Below are 22,346 nucleotides of genomic sequence, written 5' to 3'. Positions count from 1 at the left end.
TTTAAATTTAGTAGGTATGTGTTTGTTTGCGTGTGAACTATGCTTTCGTGTTAACGACAATAGGAGTAGTTTTATATATTATTAATTGTGTTCATGATATAAGAAATTTAGTAATCGACAATGTGTTTGTATAATAGTGTATACCTGCAATGGAAACGGCGGCCACTTGTAAGTATTATGTGACAAAGTTACTTGGTATAAGTCCTCCGAAACCGAACTGTGTGTACGATATACGTTCAGGCAATGTCCGTAATCGTGAGCAAAAATCGTTGTTCCGCGTTTTCTACCGATCGAATGACAAACGTCGAAAACAACGTCAGAGAGCTAATATACAAGAATCGTACGTTCCTTCTATGCATGCAGACGAAGTCGGTGCCAAAATAGGCGATGGTCGTGTACTGGAAGAAGACACGGTTGAGGATATTGAAAAGAAGTTCCAAGGATTTCGGAACGTGTTTGAAAAATGTAAGGTAAAGAAAAAGAAACCACGTCTGTTCAATGTCAGTTCAGGATTGCGATTCACACTTGTTGCTAATTCCATGTTGATGGACAGTCAAAAAAAAGCAAACGAAACTGCTAGTACAGCTATTAATACTGAAGAAAATACCATTGAAGAGGATTATGCTGATGAGGAGGAGGAGGAGGAAGAGGAGGATAATGATGTAGAAGATGAAAACGATAATGATGGAAATAATTATATAGCTGGCAAAGATATAGCAATTGCGCAAAAGGAAGCGCAAATCGTTAATGATTTAAATGAAGAGGATTTTTCTGAGTCCAAATGTCCAAAAGATGTAGCAGATAAAGTGAATTTATGGATCGATAGTTCCGTTAAGCAAACGGATGGATATTCTGAAGAGGAAAGCCTATTTGTCGACGAAGAGGTAAACTTTTATGATAAAGATAAATAATAGCAATTAAAAAAAATTATTGTAATAGAATAAATTATTAATATTTAATAGTGTCAATAATTGGCAGGAAGGGTGGTAGGTTGTGTCTCGTGTCTGTCACGAAATGTTTGATATTTCCAAAATATTTAGATTAATTTTAAGCTAATGCCCATTCAGTTTTAGTAATATAAGCTGATACGTCTCAGTAATTCGTTCAGGATAGTTTTTCATAAAGGTAATAATATTGTAATAGTTTATCATTGAAATAAAATTGAATCATCCATTATAGTGATTTATTCAGTAACGAGATTCTCTTGATTCCATAGATCTATAAACTAATGGACAGCGCTTAGAGAGAGAGAACTTAGGTGTACGATATAGCAGGGGCGTCATCAGGTCGATTTCATGGGGGGGGGGGAATATATATTGCTAAATAATATGCTCATATAATCCTTATGTTTGATGTTTGTATCAACGGTCTGTATAACCAATGTACATACAGAACAACATTTAGAAAAAGTATTTATCTATTAGTAAAAACAGAACATCTCACGACTTATGCAGGGGGTGGTCGCCCGCTTCCCCCCTCAGGGACGCCCCTGCGATATAGAGTAAACAAGAAAAGAAACAGTAGTAAAATGAATACAGTATCTTATGTGGGTCTTATGCTGGCTCCTTTACTACTTTGTTTCTTCTCTCTCAGTTGATCGCCGAGCATTGATGGCAGAGCGAAGTGAAATGCGCTGTCCATTATATAGGTTTATGCTTGACTCCAACTGTATAACAGAGCGTTACCTACTTTTTTTTTTTTATTAATTTCGTCGTGCATTAATTATGTAAAAATAGATTGAAAACTGAAAAGCGCCTTGTGAATATAGTGATCAATGATCATAGTGACCATAATTCATTGATAATACAATGTGTATAGATTTTTCTTTGTTGAATTAATTTTTCCCATTTAATTATATAATACAGGAATACAATTAATATTATTGTTAAACATTACATTTTGAAAGGTCCGAAAATGCTGAATAATCTTAGTTAAATACTTATAAGTTATAATATTTACTAGGGACCTCGCTATGCTTTATCGTAAACTTTGGTTGTACTTGCCTAGTAATTTAGTGGGTTTGGGTCACGGTAATGGATGTGTTAAATTTGAATTGATTAATGTCATATTAATAATAATAAATCATTAAAATAGACAAACGATTTTGAGTGGAGACTGCGTGTCAGCCTTTAAGTATTTTATATTTTAATAAATTGGATTGATAGGTTTCTTCTACTTTTTTACACTAGTTTAATGGAAATGTTGTCTTTGAGGTATTATACATTATTAATTACAGTGAATAAAGCAAAATATATTTTGCTGTCAAAATGAAGTGTTTTGTAAATATATTTCCGTGTTTTGTTAATTGTTCCCAATTATTTAAAAAATTACTACCCTGAGATTTTCCTACTTTGTCACCCCCAAAAAAATTGATAAGTACTCAAATATTATATCAAATTTTGATACTTTTTTTTAAAACCATTTACAACATTTCGAGATTTCGACGAAATTTGTTAAAATTTCAACTACCTATTTACTTATAAAACAAATTTTGACAATGTATTTTTAATATTTTTTAGTTGCTGTAAGAATTTATAAATGACATTGTATTAAAATTTCAAGTATTTTATTTCCAAACAAAAATGTCATTATATATCAGTGGTGGATCCAGGGCCTAATTTTGGTAGAGTGTCAGGGGGGGGGGGGTGCTAAAGTACAATATGTACAAAATCTAAAAAAAGTTGAACAGCCCAAAAAGGGCCAAGATATTATATGAAAGTTAAATAATGTACAATAATATTTTCTGGAAATTATAGTCTTTTCGGCTATTAATGTATGAATTACAATAAAAAAAAACCTGCCAAGTGCGAGTCGGACTCGGGCACGAAGGGTTCCGTACCTTAATAAGCTATAAACATGTTGGGAACAGTGCTCGAATTGGGGGGGTGCGCAGAGGGACGGAGCTCCCCTACTATTTTTATTTTTTTTTTGCGTACCCCTACTATTTTTTGTATGGCCTGTGTTGAATAATTGCGCCCTTGGAACGCAGTTTTTAAATCGTTAGATTGAGCTCCTCTACTTAATTTTTCCCAATTCGAGCACTGGTTGGGAACACTGCTTATATTGTAAATTTTAGGATTTTTAGTATTTGTTATTATAGCGGCAATAGAAATACATAATCTGTGAAAATTTCAACTTTCTAACTTTATTGGTTCATGAGATACAGCCTGGTGACAGACGGACGGACGGACCGATAGCGGAGCCTTAGTAATAGGGTCCCGTTTTACCGTACGGAACCCTAAAAACAACTGGGTAAAACATTTAAAATTGTTAGAAACTGGTTATCAAGTAATAACTTTATAACGAAATTCAGTAATTTTATCGAATATTTGAGGTAGTTCATACAGTTGGCAAAAAATGTATACTTTTAGACAAAAAAAAATAATGAAATATTCGTTAGCGCGTGACGACACGTTGTTGACATAATATGTGTGCACGTGCGGGAGTACCCCGTTACTTCTTTACACTACAGTCACGCACACTGTAATGAACACTTATTACTACGCACACATTCATACGACATGCACGCATGCATAAAGTAAAAATCCTATATTAAACTGTTTTAAGACGATCTGCATTAAATCTTCTTAATATATTTGAATGATACAAATTAGACATAAATTTAAAAAAAAATCTTTCAACCATAGTGTGGAAAATGATTTTTATCAATATCTGTAATCGTCTGACATTTTTGGGATACCTATTAATTATTATTTTAATATATTTAAAACTTAACTACTTATATAGTATACACTATACAAGTATACAGTACGATTTTATCTCTTCATTAGTCATTACTGAGAACAATACCTAAGTTATGATAATATATCTGACTACAAAATATTGTGACATAACACGTATCATAATTTATAATTATCTATAAGATAGTTATAATTTAAATAGAAACTGGAGTAAATTTGTGCTAGTATTATTCCTATATTACAGGCCTAAGTACCCTTAATATATTTTTGGGCCGCAGTATGAAATAATAATAATTAATATGCTTCGGAAAATAGTATTGCGTGTTTGCGTATGAGCATTTAAAATAATAATTGTTATAGAACGTGAATTTGACTAGTGTATTCCGGGTGATCATTGTTGTAGTGTGCGTGCAATTGCCACGGGCGGAATATTATCGACCCGCATGGATGCCCACTCTTTCCGCAGTAGAATTGGTGTGCGGGGCGCTTGCGTTGTCTCAGAATGACGCGTCAAGACCAACTGCAGACTCTAGACACCACTGCAATTGTGTGGTTTTAAATGCTTCCTTTTTTGTTATTTTAATTAAAGTTTTGACCACGATTTAAGATATCTTAAAATTTAAATACCTATATATTTTTTTAAATCGTGGTGCTGGCTGATGGGACTGTGATACGAGATCGTGACCATGTCGACAACTCAACAGCGAACTAAGTTAACACGTTAATGCCTTGATGGCGCTGGAAAAGAATTTTATTCCCGACATTTTAGATACATATTTCTTACTGAGCAATTTTTATGACAACAATTGTGAGACCAAGCTCTCCAAAGTTATTGTATAATTACTGTTGTACATCTATGAATCCATTTATTCTAAATTACCTGTTGTTTCTCTGCTTTGCTTTTATAGATATTATCTATTACTTATGTACAAATTGTGCCATAGTATTTTTAAAATTTTTAAATTACCTACTGTAACCTTGTGGAATATTGTATTACATTTTCGAACATCGCCAAATGCCAACCTCGATTTACATCGTCATAAAACAACATTTTTATAAAAAAAATGTATTTTCACTATTTTTATTGGTATCATTACTTTTTTTTTTAATGACTGTATTTTTAATTCCTTAAATTCCTTCTAACTTTAAAAGTAACATTGCAGTAATATTGATGTTTAGATGTAAAACAAGCGTTGTTGAGCTTTGGCGGAAATCGGTGGGAGGAGAGGATTGAAGGGGCTTAGCCCCCCAAGTCCATCAAGCTCCTCCTTTTTTAGTTTTCTAGGATCGAAGCCCCCCCCCCCCCCCACTCACATTTATGTTAATAATGTTAGCCCCCTCAAATTATAATGGATTTCCACCTATTATTGTTGAGTTTATTAAGTAAATATAAAAACCATTTATTCAAAAGTTATTAGAAGTTACAACATATATTCAGTATTGATAACCTTATTTATAATATATTTTGTTACCGTATAATATAATTATCTTAAACTGATCCTTAAAATACATATTGTATGATGGAACAAATTCTTAGGACTTAGACATTTGTAGGCACCAAAGTTTTAAATTTTGCTGACTAGAGCGATGAATGTATTGGATATAGGTACAATGATTTTTTTTGCAGACGTCATGACGTGGTGGTGCATCTTTATATAAGCAGAAACATAAATTGTAATGGTGTCTGATTCTAGTATTTAAATGTTAAAATCAAAGGTAAAGTAGGTTAGGTAAAGTAAGACGTACTTTAGGTCGTTGATTAAATTCCATATAAGAACTTTATAAAATAATAGGGTGAAACAAAAAAAAGTACTCAAAAAACGGAAATATTTATGCATCACCAGTTTTTAATAAAATTGGTTTGGTTTTTTTTTTCGTTATTCAAAAATTAATAAACGTGGAAGCTTAACATTTTTACCAAATATTTTGGATCTTTTTGAGCTGTCATTTAAAGACACTTACATTTTTTTTAGATTTTTGAGTTTATGGTTGATAATATTATAGTACACAGTTTTGTTTGTGAGTAAAAATCTTTAAAATATAGTTAGTACAAGGTTTCTCATAAATTGTTACGGAGATTAAAATAAATATTGAAAATACTTAGTCATATTATATACATTTGAAGTTTACATTTTGTCAAATTCGTCAAATTAAAACAATCGTGTATACTATTTGCTAATAATTTTGTTGTAAAACTTTACAAATCAATAACATTGTTATTTTAAAAAGTATTGAAAAATTAATGAAATACTCCTGATAGATATTTTTTTACTGTAATTAATAAAATAGTGTAAGTATAGGTACCTATATTTAAAAAATTATTCGACTACCTAATATATTACGATCTATATTTACATTGTTATTTGTTGTATGTAGTACCTACGTCGGTATTGAATTCTATAATTAATTTATATAAGAAGAATAAGCTTCTATAGTCTAGACTATAATAAATAATAATTAACAATATAATAATATTATAGGCGATGTTTTTGATCAAAATACGTTCAATCTACAGAATAAAATAAATTATTGTAAACATAAAATTTGCTATGTTGTACATTTGTAAGACGGTGATAACACATGGGTGTGGCGTCCCTTTATAAGAAAATTTAAAAAATATCTTTAGAATTATAGACTTTAAACACTTAATGCTCTGACACCAATCTTCAATGATTTATCGTTCAAATCATCGTTCTAATCATTTAATTCAAATTACACAGCTAGCTCCTTTTCAATGACTCAGGGGCGACTGAAAGGTACACTCGAAAAGTTGATACATATTGTATATTATTATATATACGACAGACTGATTTAATTGATTTTCAGTATAATATTAATAATTTTAAATTGTGTTGGAATTTTTTTTTAATAACATAATAGCTTTATATACTATACTGGATATTATTTAAATAATTTATTATGCTCTCAAAATTGTTTATGTAGTGTGGACAGTGTGGTACATATTTTACGTACTGATTTGTATTTAAAAATCGTTGGTAATACATTGTACAATATTGAATATATCAAAACATTGTACCTATATTAAAATCAACTATTTTATTCTCTTTTATCAAATTATATTAATATTTTGAAGGGAATATAATTCAGTTTTAAAATACAACTTTTAGTAGATTTGGCTTGATAAATATGAAAAAACAACCAATACGTTATTGTATGAATGTTGTGTATTGTGAACTTATATGAAAAAACACTTGAACATTCATTTTTAGTTTTTGCTAATTGAATTATTACATCGAACCTAATTTTAATTTTACCTGCTCTACCCATATATTTGGTATCCCATGGTACATATATAGGTACCTACGTTATAAGTATTTAACAATGACCTGTACAATTTTATCTAAATATTTGTTGTTGTCTCGCAAGTTTTTTAAATTATTTTTACTTTATTTTTTTTTTTTATTATAATTTAGCATTATGTCATCAATTAAATGTATTTTAAACATTCTACAGTGAACGTATAAATACCTAAGATGACGAATAAAATCATTTTAATCGTTTAGATTCAACTTAAATTAGAACATAGGTGCAATTTCAGTTTTAACTTGGAGGGGCTTAACATATTTAAATGAAACAGACCCGAGGGGGCTCCGCCACACACCTCCTATTCAAATACCACAATCATATTTTTCTCACCCACTTTTCTACATTTAATATATTATAATAAATATATCAATAAAACTAAAAATATTTGTATTAAAAACAAATAACTACATTTAGTTATTTATATGTTATAATATAATCTAACATCATGTTGGTGCCACAAGCTCGTTTCCATGTTTCCGTGTTTATATTTTAGAAAAAATTTCTTCAAACAACGGTTACTGTATTAGGTATTTAGATTAGATAATTTATGAAGGATTTAATATACACCAATTTAAATATAAATTTTTGGAGTGGCTAATTTTAATATTATAAGTCCCCCTAAATTACGCCTATGAATTAAAACGCAATATATTCTATGAATGGACAGAATATGATAGTTCAATATAATATGTATAGAAACAAGATTATAAGGACTTTGTATTTTTTTTCTAAGAAATTAAGCCACCTAACATATATTTCCAGGTACAACTATATTACTGATAGTCTTGACGTCTAATTTTCCGGTTGTTCTATTTTCATTATTTACTTATAAGTTATAATTACCTACTTACCTAATATAGCATAACGTGACAGTGATTTAAATAATTTTTGGGAACATTGATAGCTTCGAATAAAATTTATAAAATATTTCTTTTTAATCAATATGCTTATGTCTTAATTGTTAAAAAGTAAAAACTATTACTAATAGTAAGTGCACAAAACATTTATTGTTTTTTTTTATTTCGAAAGTTTATTATTAAAAACTTTAAATCTCTGAAATAGGTAACTAAAGAAAATATACGTATTATATTTCAAGATATATATTTTGGCTCTTTTTAATTTACTTTATTTTGAAATGTTAAAATTTAAAAAAAATTTACATAATGAATTATTACATAAATCATTACTTATAAAATTGTCGTTTTTTGGTAAAAAAAAAAGCTTTAGAATGTATTACAATACAGTAGCGGAGCTAGGAATTTTATCTTGGGGGGGATCCATTGGGGGACTTTGAAAATTTAATAGGGCTAAGGTAAAGTTCAAACCGTGGTCTTTTTCCCACTCATAGGCGCAATAAAGGTAGTGGCCAGGGGGCTTACACACTGCCTATTGTAAAGATTGTGTTGCATATATTAAGTTTCCACATAATAACACATAATAATTGGTTTTCATTTTAATTGATGGGCATCATATATACCATTATTTACACACAAACATTATGTATCATTTCAACAATTCATATTTTATTCGATCAAAAAAAATTGTTGTTGCCATAATATAGTCATATATAGAATCATGGAATTTCAATTTTATAATCTGTTCTTTTAAAGAAAATGTATTTATGTTTTCTTTTGTAATAAGGCGGCCAAGAGATGAAGACATGGCTAAGACAAATTTGGGGGGGGGGTTGTGGCCTGCCCAGGCCCCCCTGGCGCCGCCACTGGTACAATAAGACTTCACTTATAAGTTGATCACATTTTTTTTGTTTTATTATATTTTTTAACCACGCTTTTATAATTTGAGAACGTGCAGGGCACTTGGCTTCATATTCGGTACCTACTTATAATCTCCCTTTCAATGTTCAGTCTATCTGTCGGTGACAGCGCTATCTGTGCGTGTAGCTTTTGACGATTCAGTAAAATAGTGGCAACGCCAGTGATGACGGTAGCGGGAACGGTTGAGGTGGTGGAACATAGCTGGAAAATCGATTTCGCCCCCGCCCATGCACAGGAATAGCGCGCGCTGCGAAAAACCATCTACACGGTTTTCACAGCGCGCGCCACCACATTATCATACGTATATGCGGCCTTACCGCGCGCAACCGAACTATACGGACCAATGACAGCGGGGTGTTTCCCCGAAAAGTCTCTCCGTGCCCAGTGTCATAAAGCTCACCGAGTAGCAACAAGCCCAGTTCTGTAGTTGTAATTAATATTTTTTAAATTTATTTTTAATACTAGTGCATTATATTTTTAAAGCCAGTTTCCTAATTTAATTTTTTTTTATAATTAAAATCAAAGTTTTTCCATTAAACGTGCAGTGCAATATTGTTCAACAAACTACTGCCGTCACCGCCGTCGCCGCCACCCTGTTACTGGGTGATAGCATTGCCCTGTCGTAATTGTACGCTGACAATAATCGTTGCCTTAAATAATCAGTATGTTATTAATAATAATAATAATAATAATAATTATTTTTTATTTATTTCCCCACTACTATTTTACTTTGCTCTGTAATTTCAATCATATGCAACAATACGCGTAGATTAATATACGTATTGTTTTTCATGTGGTTTCATTGTAGGCCACCGTGTATACAGTAAAAGAAAATACTCGTGTAGGTCCGCGTGTACGGCGCGATAGTGTGCCATGGCACACTATTGATTGCTGCCACTAGCTCCCCATTACTACACCATAACACTATGCCGCCTGGTAGACAACGTTTTGTGTGTGTGTGTGTGTGCAATAGCTATAACTTAAAAGCCTATATAATTGTAGCTACTTTGTTACACGGTAAAACATGGTGGTTTATCCCTTCCCCACAATTTTTTTTTATAATTGTGTCTCCCCCCCTACTTTCTATTCCAATGATACATGCACGTTGTATCCATCAACTATATTTTTGATTCATGATTCATGTGCAACGAGATCAGATGGAGTTGATGTAAATAAATACATTTTATTTCACATTTGTATAGTTTTACTAATGTTTTGTACTCTTATGTGAAAAATATGAGTGGTTGACATTTTAGTTCATGTAATTTTGTATGCGTTTTGTAATTTAGGTACCTATATATATGCTTATTATTACTGGTTTTCTAACTGTGATTTAGTAAAAATACAAGTGTCATTGGCTTTATTATATCTTTACTTCGTCCTTTGTCGTTACGATTCTACTATTTTTTTTAATGTTTTGAGCTATTGAACTGAGTGTACGAATAGTTTGAAATAAAAATGTCTTCACTTCTTATACATATATATAGAGGTATTACGCCTTAAACACACAATCCACATTGACTAACATGCAGGTGACGATAAAATAAATTTATTTATAAATAATCATAGCAAACTTTGATTTTAAAATGTTAAGCTAAATATAGTTATAGTTAAGAAAGTAGATAGTTCAATGCGTTAATACCTAACCTAACCTAACCTAACCTATGCCCTATATATTAGGTACTTATTTTATAATTTATAAGAATTGTATGAGAATATATTTCATAATTACTTAACTATTGAATATTTATTTAATTTGATATTTTTTAAATATTTTATTTTGAGTAATTACTAATTAGTATATGTTTAAATCACCATGTAAAAGATTATTTATGTAATTAAGTAGAAAAGTTTTAAGTTACTATGATTAATATTTTTAGAATTTTAACAAAATAATTAAAATCATTATAGAAAAGTTGGTTATATTTCGTTTAAATATTCAATTTCGTCAAAATTTAAACTTCAATTTTTTTTCTATATTTATTTTTAAAAGTATTGTGAAATGTTTACTTTTGACCACTCAAAGTTCAAACTTGATCCAATTTGCTACCGTAAAACACCATCAATATTAAAGATTGAAGCATTTTTTCTGATATAAAAAGTGTTTTCACACGCACAAATAAAAACACACATTGTAAAACCAACACATTCGTTGCTCCGATAACAATCTAAAAATTAATCTAAAATGTTGGAACCTAAAAATATCTGAGGTCTTCGTATTTTCTCCAACATATCAAGTTTCAAGTATAATTTAAAATTATACCTACGAAAACAACATTTACTATAAAAAATGGTTATTCATATTCCATACGACAATGCATGTTTATAATATAAAGGATATATCTAATACTATATAATTGTGAAATTGATTTTTTTTTAGTTTCGATTGATCTTCGAAACTAATGGACCGATTTCAACAAAAGTTATATTAATATATTCGTTGAGACTCGAAGAGTCAGGATGTGTCTAAGTCGTATAAAGACTATACCCTAAGGGTGGTCAAACGTATATTTTTACAAATACAAAAATTGAATTTTTTTTATATATATTTCTTATATTGACGGATGAAAAAAAAGATATGTACTTATTACTTATCAGGTATTAATTAATTTGATTATGATTGGAAATAAAGTCCCCTTTGAAAATATCCTTATATTTGTTTATTATTCTCATGTTTAAATGGGTATTTTAAATATTGTCTCGGGTTGGCTCTGGAAATTGGAAACAGTTAACAGTTATCCAATCGTAATGTGGTTTTTTTGTAAATTTATAGAGCACACCGTGGAAAAAGCTAAGTAAAATGATTCCGTGTGTTCAACCCCTCCAACCCCTCGGTGTTTTTTTACTAGATTAAACAAATTAATGAAATAAAAAAAAATGTTTTGATGTATATGTATTATGCATATATTTTTTTTATATATTAACCCCTCCTATTGAAAATATCTGGGTATGCCACTGTATTCAACACGATTCACCGAAGTATAAATCACATCAATGATAAAAACATTAATATTAAGTATTAACAATAGTTGTACAGTGTATACATGCTACATAGTACCAATACATATAATATTGTTATAAATAAAAAAAAACTTTTGTCGGTGAATTCAAATTTTTACTCGAATTTTTACAAAGAGATATCATCAGTATTTAATATATTTTTGATTTAAAAAACTTGCATAATGTTCTATAAAAATACATTGGATGTGTTAATGTTTTTTGTTAAGTCTCTAGTCTCTACACTACCTACGTTTAATTAAATCCCAAATTGACAAAACGCACTAAAATATGATCAATAAAAATAATACGAATTCAATATATATTATATACAGATTATGAATTATGATAGATAAAGTACAGCATATATAGGCACCATTTTTGCTAATATTATCGGAGATTATAAATATCCGTCAACTGCATCGCCGTGGTAGAGCACATTCTACATGTAACCGTAACAGCCAAGACATCGTATTCTACAGCAAGATCGCAGTTATGAGTTATGACTTACGAGTAGCAGGCAAAATTGTAAAAATCAAAATCGGTTAAACTTTAGAAATGCACGGATAAAACGAGACGAATCTTTACTTATGATAAACGTTTTCTTTCACAATTTTTCCCGGACAACTCTAGTATTGTGACTAACGTCATTTTGACAAAGTGAAGCGTCAATAAATTTGAATATATTTTTATAGTAGATACCTGTGACCTATCTATTCAATGTATTTTTAATATTAAATAACAATAATTATAGAATGCGTAATACTGTATAAATGGGGCCTAGTGCGGCTCAGTGGTTGGCCGAAATCTCTATAATGTGTACTGCGGTAAATCATCCGGCGTCGCTGGATCCCGGATGGGTGACCACCCGTGTTCTTGGTGACAAATCCTTGCCCCCACATAAAAACACGCGTTTCAACTGTACGAAGGCCATACACACAAACACTCAATGACCTATGTTCCCAAGGGTAAAAAAAAATACCGTCAGAAGATCTATGAATGATAAAAATAAGTTCGTAATATACCTACCTAAGTTGCTTAATAATAGTCATAATATCTTAAACAATTTTCTGTGTTTATAAAATAATGATATTATACATGATGCCAAAAAGTTTCAAGTCACAGCGATGATTAGGTACAACAAAAAAACTAAAATCTTTGTCTTTCGTTTAAATATTAAAATGTCTGTAAAACAAAGTGTGTGTATGTATTTTGGATAGATATTTTGATGTAGCTGTAATAAAAACGTATGACAAACATTCTATTTAATTTTCAAACTTTTTTACCCAAAAACATATATGTAAGCAAAAAAAAATTAATTTAAAATACCTATAAATACCACAAAATATACAAAATACTTTGAAAAATTTTTTATGTTCAGTAAACTCTAGTAAGTATTAATAAACGATGAAATTGTCAAGTCTTTACCGTTATTAATTTAAGAGTTCCAATGATAAAAGGTCCAAAAGTATACGAAAAACGCAAAAATATAAAAATAAACACAGATCGTTGTAAAATTAATACATATTTCATCGCTTCGATCAGAATCTAAATTTGGAAAACAGACGTTTTTACCTATACCGAACTAGTTTTCCACAAAATCAATTCTTCTTATCTTGCTGAACCTAATTAAAAACAAATAATCGTAGTAACTTAAAAATTTCAATAAAATATTTGTACTTGGTAAAATTTTTTCCGAATATTTACATTTTCTATACATGGTATAATTTTCAAAATATTTTTATTTTATTTGTGAGCCATTTTTGTTTTATAGATATAAATGGTATTATCTATAAATACTTACTTATAAAACTTTTTTCGCCTGCACAGAAAGATTGAAAATTTAATATGAGCTTCCTCATACGTTTTTATTATACTATAATAAAAAAATATCGAAAATACATAGGTAGTCATAATATTTTTTTTATAAATATTTAAAGTTAGAATTTTGTTAACATCTCGAAAATCTGAGAATTATTCATAACATTTTTAATATTCTTATCCACCTAAGATTTGAAAATTTAAAATAAGGATTCCCATAAATAATTCATTCTGTAACCAAAAAATCCAAAAAATACATAAACACAGCTTTTTTTTTATATAGACATTTGAAGTTTAAATTTGGGCGAAATTAGATATTTAAACTAAGAATAAAGTTTAAGTTATTTAATATTTTGATGTACCTAATCAAAAATGTTACTTGTGTGGACTTAAAACTTTTACGTATATTATTATATTTTACTACCTATACGCAATGGCATTTTCAAAATATTTAGATTAGTTTTATCTTTATTTATATGGTAGGTATACCATATAACGCCTACGGTATTACTAATAAATAATAACTAATAAGAACTTAAATATATATTATATAATACAATTAATTTAGTATACCTATCTAATATAGGCAGATAGACAGTATTTCCACAGAATCCTTTTACGTATGCATTGAGTTATCATTGAATTCAAATTTAACATATAAATATACTTTACAATTTACAGTGACTTACTTAATGACGAAGTGCAGACGACACCTACTGTAAAGTAGAGCGATTACCTACCTAGGCACTTCAATGATGAACCAAAATTACTTAACCAAATCATTACTTCTAACATTTCCCCCTCATTTTTTCTATGAATCATTTATTCGAAAATTACTTATTTCAAAAATTCAACTCCACTTTCACAGAAAATGCAAAACTATTGTGGCATTAACTATCCAAACTTCTTTCGTTGTATTCAAATACATGTTTGTCTAAAATACTAAAATATCAATGTTAAATTCTTAAGTTATAACAGCTTTTTCATTTTGACAGTACTCAGTACCTAGCAGTTTAATAAAAGTGAAATGTATTAATATTTTTTACATTTTAACTATAGGACTTCATTCATTTTTTGTCTTTCATCATCTGACAGACAATGAAACGCAGTGTGCAACTCCCAAAAATATAAATGGGTCGGGCGACATACGGATTAAATGTGGACACTCTATTGTATGCGTGTGCAACGAATATATACATCTTGCAGCCTGCAAATCAATAATATATTATCTTGAAAATAAAGTTATCGTTTGGGACTTAACCTTTTTCTAGATGTATTTGACTACATAATTTCCATATAACCGATTTTTACGATTGAAAACTATCTATAAACTACTATTTTGTTTGATTATTAATTTGAATAAAAAGGTCAACGAAATAATATTTCTGAATGCGCTTTATGCCAGGGTGCTTAAAAAGAATATTTTTCAGTTTGACCTACATACACAATAGATGTTTTTTGCTCAGTTTTTCTTAACTCTGCCTCTATGTACTTTTTTGTATACAATGTGCGCAAAAAATGTTAAACACTACTAGTGCACTAGTGGCCAATTAATAACGATTAAGCTTAAGCGTATTATTATTTTATTTTTTTTAGGATGCCGATTATTATCAGTGCGTACAAAGTTGTGAACATAGTACTTCCCGTTTAAACAGTGACTTGTCTGACAACGACGGCTCAACGGCATTCGCACTGGTAAGTTTTATATTAATATTAGGTACCTACCTAATTGTTGATATTTGTTGAAATATATTAGAGGCACAATATATTTGTCACCGTTTGGCTGCCATACCAATACTTGACTCTGATAAGTGATAACACTCTGAAAATTTCGAATATTTTATGATAGCTCAATTAGATTAGTTTCATACGTGACCTTTAGTTATTATAGTGATTAATTTCAACTAAAGTCTGTTATTGAAGAGCTGTTCAGACATTTAAAGTTGGTAATGTATGTTTTATAAAACCTTTTTTTAATGGTTTATTTAAAGTTCAAAAAAAAAAAAAATGTTGAGAAAAATTGAAGAGCCATACATTTATATTTAAAGAGCAAACTCTTGTAACGTTTTAGTACAAATTCAACCTTTCTCCGGTCATGTGAATGCAAAGTAAAATATATTCTACCGAAAATGTTTGGTATTGCCGCTTTAATATTGTGGAAGAAACAAAAATACCGACTAGTCGTACCTAACCTTTCTGTTATATTTAAATTATAATAAAATCAAATAAATGTAAATTAATAATTAAATAACTAAATAATTTGAACTGCAAATTTATACGTCAGTCTTTTACATGATTTATTTTGAAATTATATTTTATACTATAATATTAAAAATTATTAATATTCGAATTCAAACATTGTAATACATACTTATTGTTCATTAATAATTTTGTAGGTCTGATTTTTCAGTAACGGTATGGTGCCCATTTGTGTTCATGGTTTTTATATGATGCAAGTCCCACCGGCCAGTATGGATTAGATAATATTGTACCGGTGTGACTTCAGACTTGCATCATATTAAACAATATTTTGATCAAAAATATTTTATCGTTACCGTCTACCGCAGTGTATATGGACCTCAAATGTATTTTTACGGTAGATCTTTAAGTTTGTTTTGAACATTAACACTACTTGTTTATTTTAAAATAAAAAAAAATTAATATTTTCCTTCCTGATTAATTTGAAGTTTTACCTTTAACTCCAAACGTTATTAAAATTAAAGTTTTATCAACATAAAGTTTTAATCTAATTGGTATGAATTTGATACGCATATGGTTGATTACACTCCTAAGATTATCTAGCTCCTGTCCCTGAGCGATACCGTGTTTTTTGGTTTTTCATGATTTTCCCAATCCATAACATGCCATATTTACTCTTAGCGCTACATCTAGTGCCATCCTTTATCGCCATTTAAAAAATTAATTAACCATGGTCTGTATCTATATATTGAATAATTCATTGACCTTATTTATTTTGTGAATCTTGTGAAAAGTCTTGAAAAGTGATCCAAAGCTCAGGCAACAAGTATTAATGTATAACTATCATGAATCAATTATGTCGGGGGATCCCGACAGAAAGAAAGTTGGTAAAACTAACATTTGAATGTTGCTTCACTGGATAATGTTTCAATTGTATTCACTATTAGGGAGATTTTTAATTTGTTATCAAACAAATAGTTTTAAGCTGTACTAGAGTACATGTTCAGTGAATAAGGCTTTAAACACAGGTTATGGGGCTTATTGTGAAAATATTTTAATTTAGTTTAACAAACAAAAAAATAATAATAGATATGATATGTGATATTATAGATTGTCTTGAAAGTCGATACGTTATATTTATACAGTTCAGTGTGCAGTTGATACTCGATTACAGCGATGTTCTTAAAACTATTATATACTACCTAATCGGTACCTAATTCTTAAAGAGTTTAGTAATGGATAGTGATAGGTTACTAATTGTAGCTATTCCAGTCTTAATGTAGTTATGTATTCATTGATACAACAAGCATATAGGTAACAGGTAAAAATAAAACAAGAGATATTGGAGAGAAATATTGATTTAAGAGAAAATATCAGTGTTTGGTAAAATTAGACATTACTATACTATGACTCCCAATTTGAATAATCAGAATAATGAATTATATCACTGAATACTGAGTCCGTATTATTTGTGTTCTAAATGGTCCTTTCGGTCACCGTCAATCTCCTGTAAGGCCATAAGGGCAACCTGCCAACCCATAACTATTAGGTTTATCATAATGATATATATATTATACATACATATGGCTTGTTTGACATTAATTTGGGGGTTTTCACGCGTATCTAATGATGTGTATTCGTACTTACACATATAACACATGATAAACATTATTCTGTTAGCTGAAAAGTTTGTTAATGTTTATTTATTTTTTATTGTTATATTCTATATTTTATATGTATATATTTTTATTACAATAAAATAATATTTTTGTGATTATCATTACGTCTTTGAGATAATATTTAGTCTGGATGGTACTTAGAGAAGTCAAAAATAGAAAACTCCTTGTAACTAAAAAAACAATCGAGAAAACGGGAATATTTATGCAGTAAACAAATTTTTATCATTGAACTTAAATATTATACACATCCATTACAGTAATAAACTAAACATAGAAGTCGTCAAACTTAAAATACAAAATACAAAATATTAATACTCGTACACGCATTTAATTTTTGATTTTATAAAGATTGTATTTATATCGGTTCAGTTATTGAGTATAAAATAAAATGTGTTTTAGAAAATGCCATATTATTATATTTTAGCTATTATCTTAGTTTATTATAGTATACTGCTATACTAGGAGACTCTGCCCCTGCTTGCTTCGTTTATCACATACATTTTTTTTTTGTAAAGGGATTAGTAAGTATGTGTCTGATGCCTTTTTTATTTATCATAAAATTTACAAAAACTCTAATATTGGCCACCAGGTTGGTTATTTGATGAAACTATTTTTCAAACTTTTTTGTATAATAGAGATTGCGAGATATAAGAAAAATTGAGTATGAGTTATAAAGTATAATATATTGCGTCATTTCTTATAATTTTTTATTGATTTATATTCAATCTGTTTAGCTTTTTCATTGTCTGGAACCACATCTTGACCCGCTCATATATTGTTCAATTCGTATGATATAGAAGAGAAAAACAATGAAACAAAAGAGGATCTTACTAGTGTCTAATTAAATATGAAAAATCTAGAACGTACATAATAATAATGAGAATGGGGTTTATTTAAGAGTCCTTTGTGTGTGTGTGCGTGTGTGTATACGTGTCACCTATCCCCAAAGGTATATCTTGCGTTCTTATTCATCTGATTTATCATGTATGGTGCATCTCCCCACGAACAATTCATTGTTTGGATAATTTACAAATGTATTAATTATGTCTAACGCGTAAATAGATTTTTTTTATAATATACTTATTGACTTTTTTTTAAGCAACGAGTAAATTGGTTTTAATAGCCACCATTTAACTATCTAACTTCAAAACCAAAATATCATTAAATACATTGGAATTCTTATGTTTTTACAAGATAAAAGACACTTAAAAATAATTTATCATGTAGATTTAAGTAATTAAATGTATGCATATATATAAATGAATATGTATTAAGTTTTTGATTACTGGACAACTTCAATATGATTTCAAATTTCAATATAATACTTTATTGTTTATTGTATTACATAAGTATAATATATAATATTTTATAGGAATTACTTTTAATAAGGAAATCAGTTGTATTTTCCCTATTTACCCTACCGGCATTTTACTACTGAAATGAAATATAATATGCTATTGATTTTAAACCACTTGTTGGCTAAATTAAGTCCAGGATTTTAACAGTAAGGGTTTTGACCGACAATGGATTGTAAATATAGTTTGCTTAATTAAATAGTAAATATGGAAACAAAAATGTTTGGGTTCATGCAGGGTGAATTGGCCAGTATTATATATTTTATATTATATGTATTATGTATGTAATATGCATGTATTAGTAAAAGTAAAATTTTGGGTTTTTTTTTTAAATATTGTATTTTGTTGTGTTATAGGAGGATCAACTAGTCAGAGTGTTGGAAAAAAATACCGAGCTAACCATCCAAAATACAGATTTACACAAACAAGTATTGCAACTTCAACATGTGAGAAAATTTAAATTATATTATTTTATACAATTTAAATTCATGTTAAAACATATAAGTTCTTTTAATTTTTAATACAGATTTATAAATTATAATTTATATGGTTTTTATATTTTTTTCTTAGGTGAAAAAAGGCTCCGGGCTGAACTCAGTATCAGCCCGGGCAGATGCCGATCAAGAAATAGATGAAATTCTTAAGGCGAGTATAAACTGTGTTCATAAAAATGTTATTTTCTAATCTTTATGTATTACATTGAACGATACTTTAGCTTATGCAAGATGCGACTGATAAAAAGAGAGCGTTGGAAAAAGATTATAAAGAATGCGTTGTCCAGCTTCAAGATAAGCAACGTGAATTACAGACACGGCCATCTAATATCAACTATGCAGAGAAAACTAGACTGTGTGAACACATTGAATCATTACAAGTAAAATATAATAATATCAATAAATAATACGTAATTGATAATGGACAAATGTGTTTAAATTTAGTCTAAGATTCGAGAGTTGGAAAAGAAGATGGAATTAGAGAATGTAAAACAGGAGGAATTACAGTTGGAACTAGAACATCACAAAAAGTCGACACTAAGAACTTCGTACAAGTCTATAGATTTGGCTTTGAATTCACCCTCAGAATCCACAACATCTAGTGTAGAACTAAGTAAATTGGATTTATACTTAATACAATAAAAAATGATTTATAATAAAATTATGATGTATGTATTATAATATACCCATAATAGACACGTAATGTTAAAAATTGAAAAACAACAACTATCTTTATGAACTAGGTATCCCATTAAACGTTTATGTATATATTTTGTATTACTATTTCACAGGATCGAATTCTATTAATCATTCTTCTTTACCTGCATCATTGGAGCACATGTATTCTACTGACCATCTAAGACAACACAGATTACAGTCTGCAGGTAAAAATGATCGTTATTTATTCACATTTAACACCTATATAAATTAAGTTATGCTATCATTTTTAAAAGCCAATAGCAATAATTAATATGACTCCCATTGCAGGAGATGTATTGGAAACAATTAATATCAACAGACCAAGTATTACGGGTAGAGTATCTACTTTGCCATCAGAAATCGATCGCATAATGGCGAAAATAGACCAAGATAATAGAGTATTAGCAGAACTAGACAAGACAAGATCTACTATAGGTAAGAATAACACCAAGTTTCATGAACTGCATAAATTGTAAATATAAAATCCAGGATGTTTAATATATATGTCAACTTTTTTAAACTAAAATTACGTAATAATTTTACTCATGAAAAAATCAATTTTATATTTAACTATATATACTGAACACCTTGAATAATGCGTATATATATATATATATATAAAAAAAATAAAAATAAAAAAAACAGTTGCCGGGGGTCCTGGGCAAACAGCACCGCTGCATAAAGTCAAAATAAAAAGTGATAAAACGGATTCAAACACAGCACCGCTTCGGTCGTGCTTGAAAAAACGCAGTAAGTCATGGACAGAAAATAAAAAAAATGCCTTACTTATAGTTCAAAGAGTAGTTCATTAGATTAAAATTAATTTTAAAGTTAATTGTTTATCAATAAGAAAATAGTCAAATAAGCATAACTTATAGGTAATTTGACTAAATATATTCAATAGGATGTTTAGATTTTTTACTAGCACTGACGCTTTTTATGTATATAATATATATATATATATATTTATATTTATTATTAAATATACTTTATTTTAATATAATTATCTAGACTAAAATTATACAATCATATCATAGCATTATAGCACAATATTAATAGTTAGAACCTAAGTATTTACGGTGTATTAGTATTACGTGCATTATAATTATTATATTATGTAGGCATATAGGTATGCATCAAAACACATTATTAAGAAAATTAATGTGGTCCATGTGCTTATCCATTCCTGCTAAAATTATTGCTAGAATTATTTTTCCATATTTTGCAAACTGATTTTGACCAAATTAGCCGATAATGCATTACATTTATTAACTAAATAGCATATATAATATAATATGCATGAGTTTGGTCAGTGCCAAATTTATAATTAATAATTATTCCATTCAAATTATTTATATTTATATCTCAGCCAATTGAATTGCTAGTTCAATATTTTTTTTTTAGTAATTTTAATCTAATTATAGTTAATACACTAAGGTACATATTGTATGTTATATTTGTGTTTAAATCTACATTTGGCATATTTTAGGTTTGCCGACTGCTGGTGTACTTACACCATCTGCGAGTTCAATACAGGATCCGAATTATGCCTTGGCTTCTGTACCACCGCATATGAATTATCCATATACAGAGGTATGTTTAATATTTTGTACCTAACTAAATAGTTTGTAATTTCATATTTTACCATGTGAAGCTTTATCGCGTGGCCCCTGGTCATCTTACACAGACATATCAACCCTTATCCATTGGCACATCAGTGTTGCCAACCGTAGGACCGCTTACTACTACGACTCCAGCATTGGATACTGTCTTATTGGCTACTGGACAGCAGTCAAGAATTCAACCCAAAGGACGGATTATGCCGGCAATTCCCAGCATGATCAATGCTCAACAAGATATTGATTGTAAGTGGTTATTTTTAATTTTTGCATAATAAAACTTACCACTACAAGGATTGAATTTATTTTGTAGACCAAAATAACATAATTAACGACGCATTAGGCTTAAGTATGGATTCGACAAAACGTATTGGGGAAAGGCGAATGCCAGACATGTTGGATATACCAGGAAAAGGACAGTGTTATGTTTATTGTGCGAGGTAAATAAAAAAAAATGGTATTAATATTTGTATTTCGTATTATTATGTAATATTTAATTACAGGTATACGTATGACCCTTTCTATTGTTCACCTAATGAAAATTTCGAAGAAGAACTTCCAATTACCGCAGGGGATTATATTTTAGTGTGGGGTAATAAAGACGAGGTACGTTCCAGTATTATTATCATGTTTTAAATTCTATTGTAAATTCTTAAAGTTTGAAAATTTTATACCTAGAA

The 22,346-nt window shown here is 29.2% G+C and overlaps 1 protein-coding gene across 2 annotated transcripts; it reads left to right on the top strand.

The window, feature by feature from the left end:
- On the top strand, nucleotides 1-22,346 carry LOC100162574. Of its 2 annotated transcripts, XM_008188130.3 has the most exons (13): nucleotides 1-884; nucleotides 15,218-15,316; nucleotides 19,211-19,300; nucleotides 19,425-19,499; nucleotides 19,570-19,728; nucleotides 19,793-19,961; nucleotides 20,140-20,232; nucleotides 20,336-20,482; nucleotides 20,693-20,797; nucleotides 21,537-21,640; nucleotides 21,702-21,912; nucleotides 21,980-22,106; nucleotides 22,170-22,346. In XM_008188130.3, the coding sequence occupies exons 1-13, from the start codon at nucleotides 150-152 to the stop codon at nucleotides 22,300-22,302; spliced, it is 2,247 nt and encodes a 748-aa protein (XP_008186352.2). In that variant the 5' UTR covers nucleotides 1-149; the 3' UTR covers nucleotides 22,303-22,346. The 2 variants fall into 2 exon arrangements, with proteins under 2 accessions (XP_008186352.2, XP_029347674.1); XM_029491814.1 differs by lacking the exon at nucleotides 20,693-20,797 and having other exon boundaries at nucleotides 2-884; nucleotides 22,170-22,343.

The sequence above is a fragment of the Acyrthosiphon pisum genome, chromosome A3, assembly GCF_005508785.2.
Source record: "Acyrthosiphon pisum isolate AL4f chromosome A3, pea_aphid_22Mar2018_4r6ur, whole genome shotgun sequence".
NCBI classification, from domain to species: domain Eukaryota; kingdom Metazoa; phylum Arthropoda; class Insecta; order Hemiptera; family Aphididae; genus Acyrthosiphon; species Acyrthosiphon pisum.
Note: the sequence above shows the minus strand (reverse complement) of the source record. Positions and strands in the feature narration are given on the sequence as shown.

Bases quoted from the DNA above. Each gene is read 5' to 3' on its own strand.
- LOC100162574 (XM_008188130.3), top strand. From the start codon at position 150: ATGGAAACGGCGGCCACTTGTAAGTATTATGTGACAAAGTTACTTGGT. The intron at 19,500-19,569 runs GCGAGTATAAAC...ACGATACTTTAG, and splicing joins AAATAGATGAAATTCTTAAG to CTTATGCAAGATGCGACTGA. The intron at 19,962-20,139 runs GTAAATTGGATT...ACTATTTCACAG, and splicing joins AACATCTAGTGTAGAACTAA to GATCGAATTCTATTAATCAT.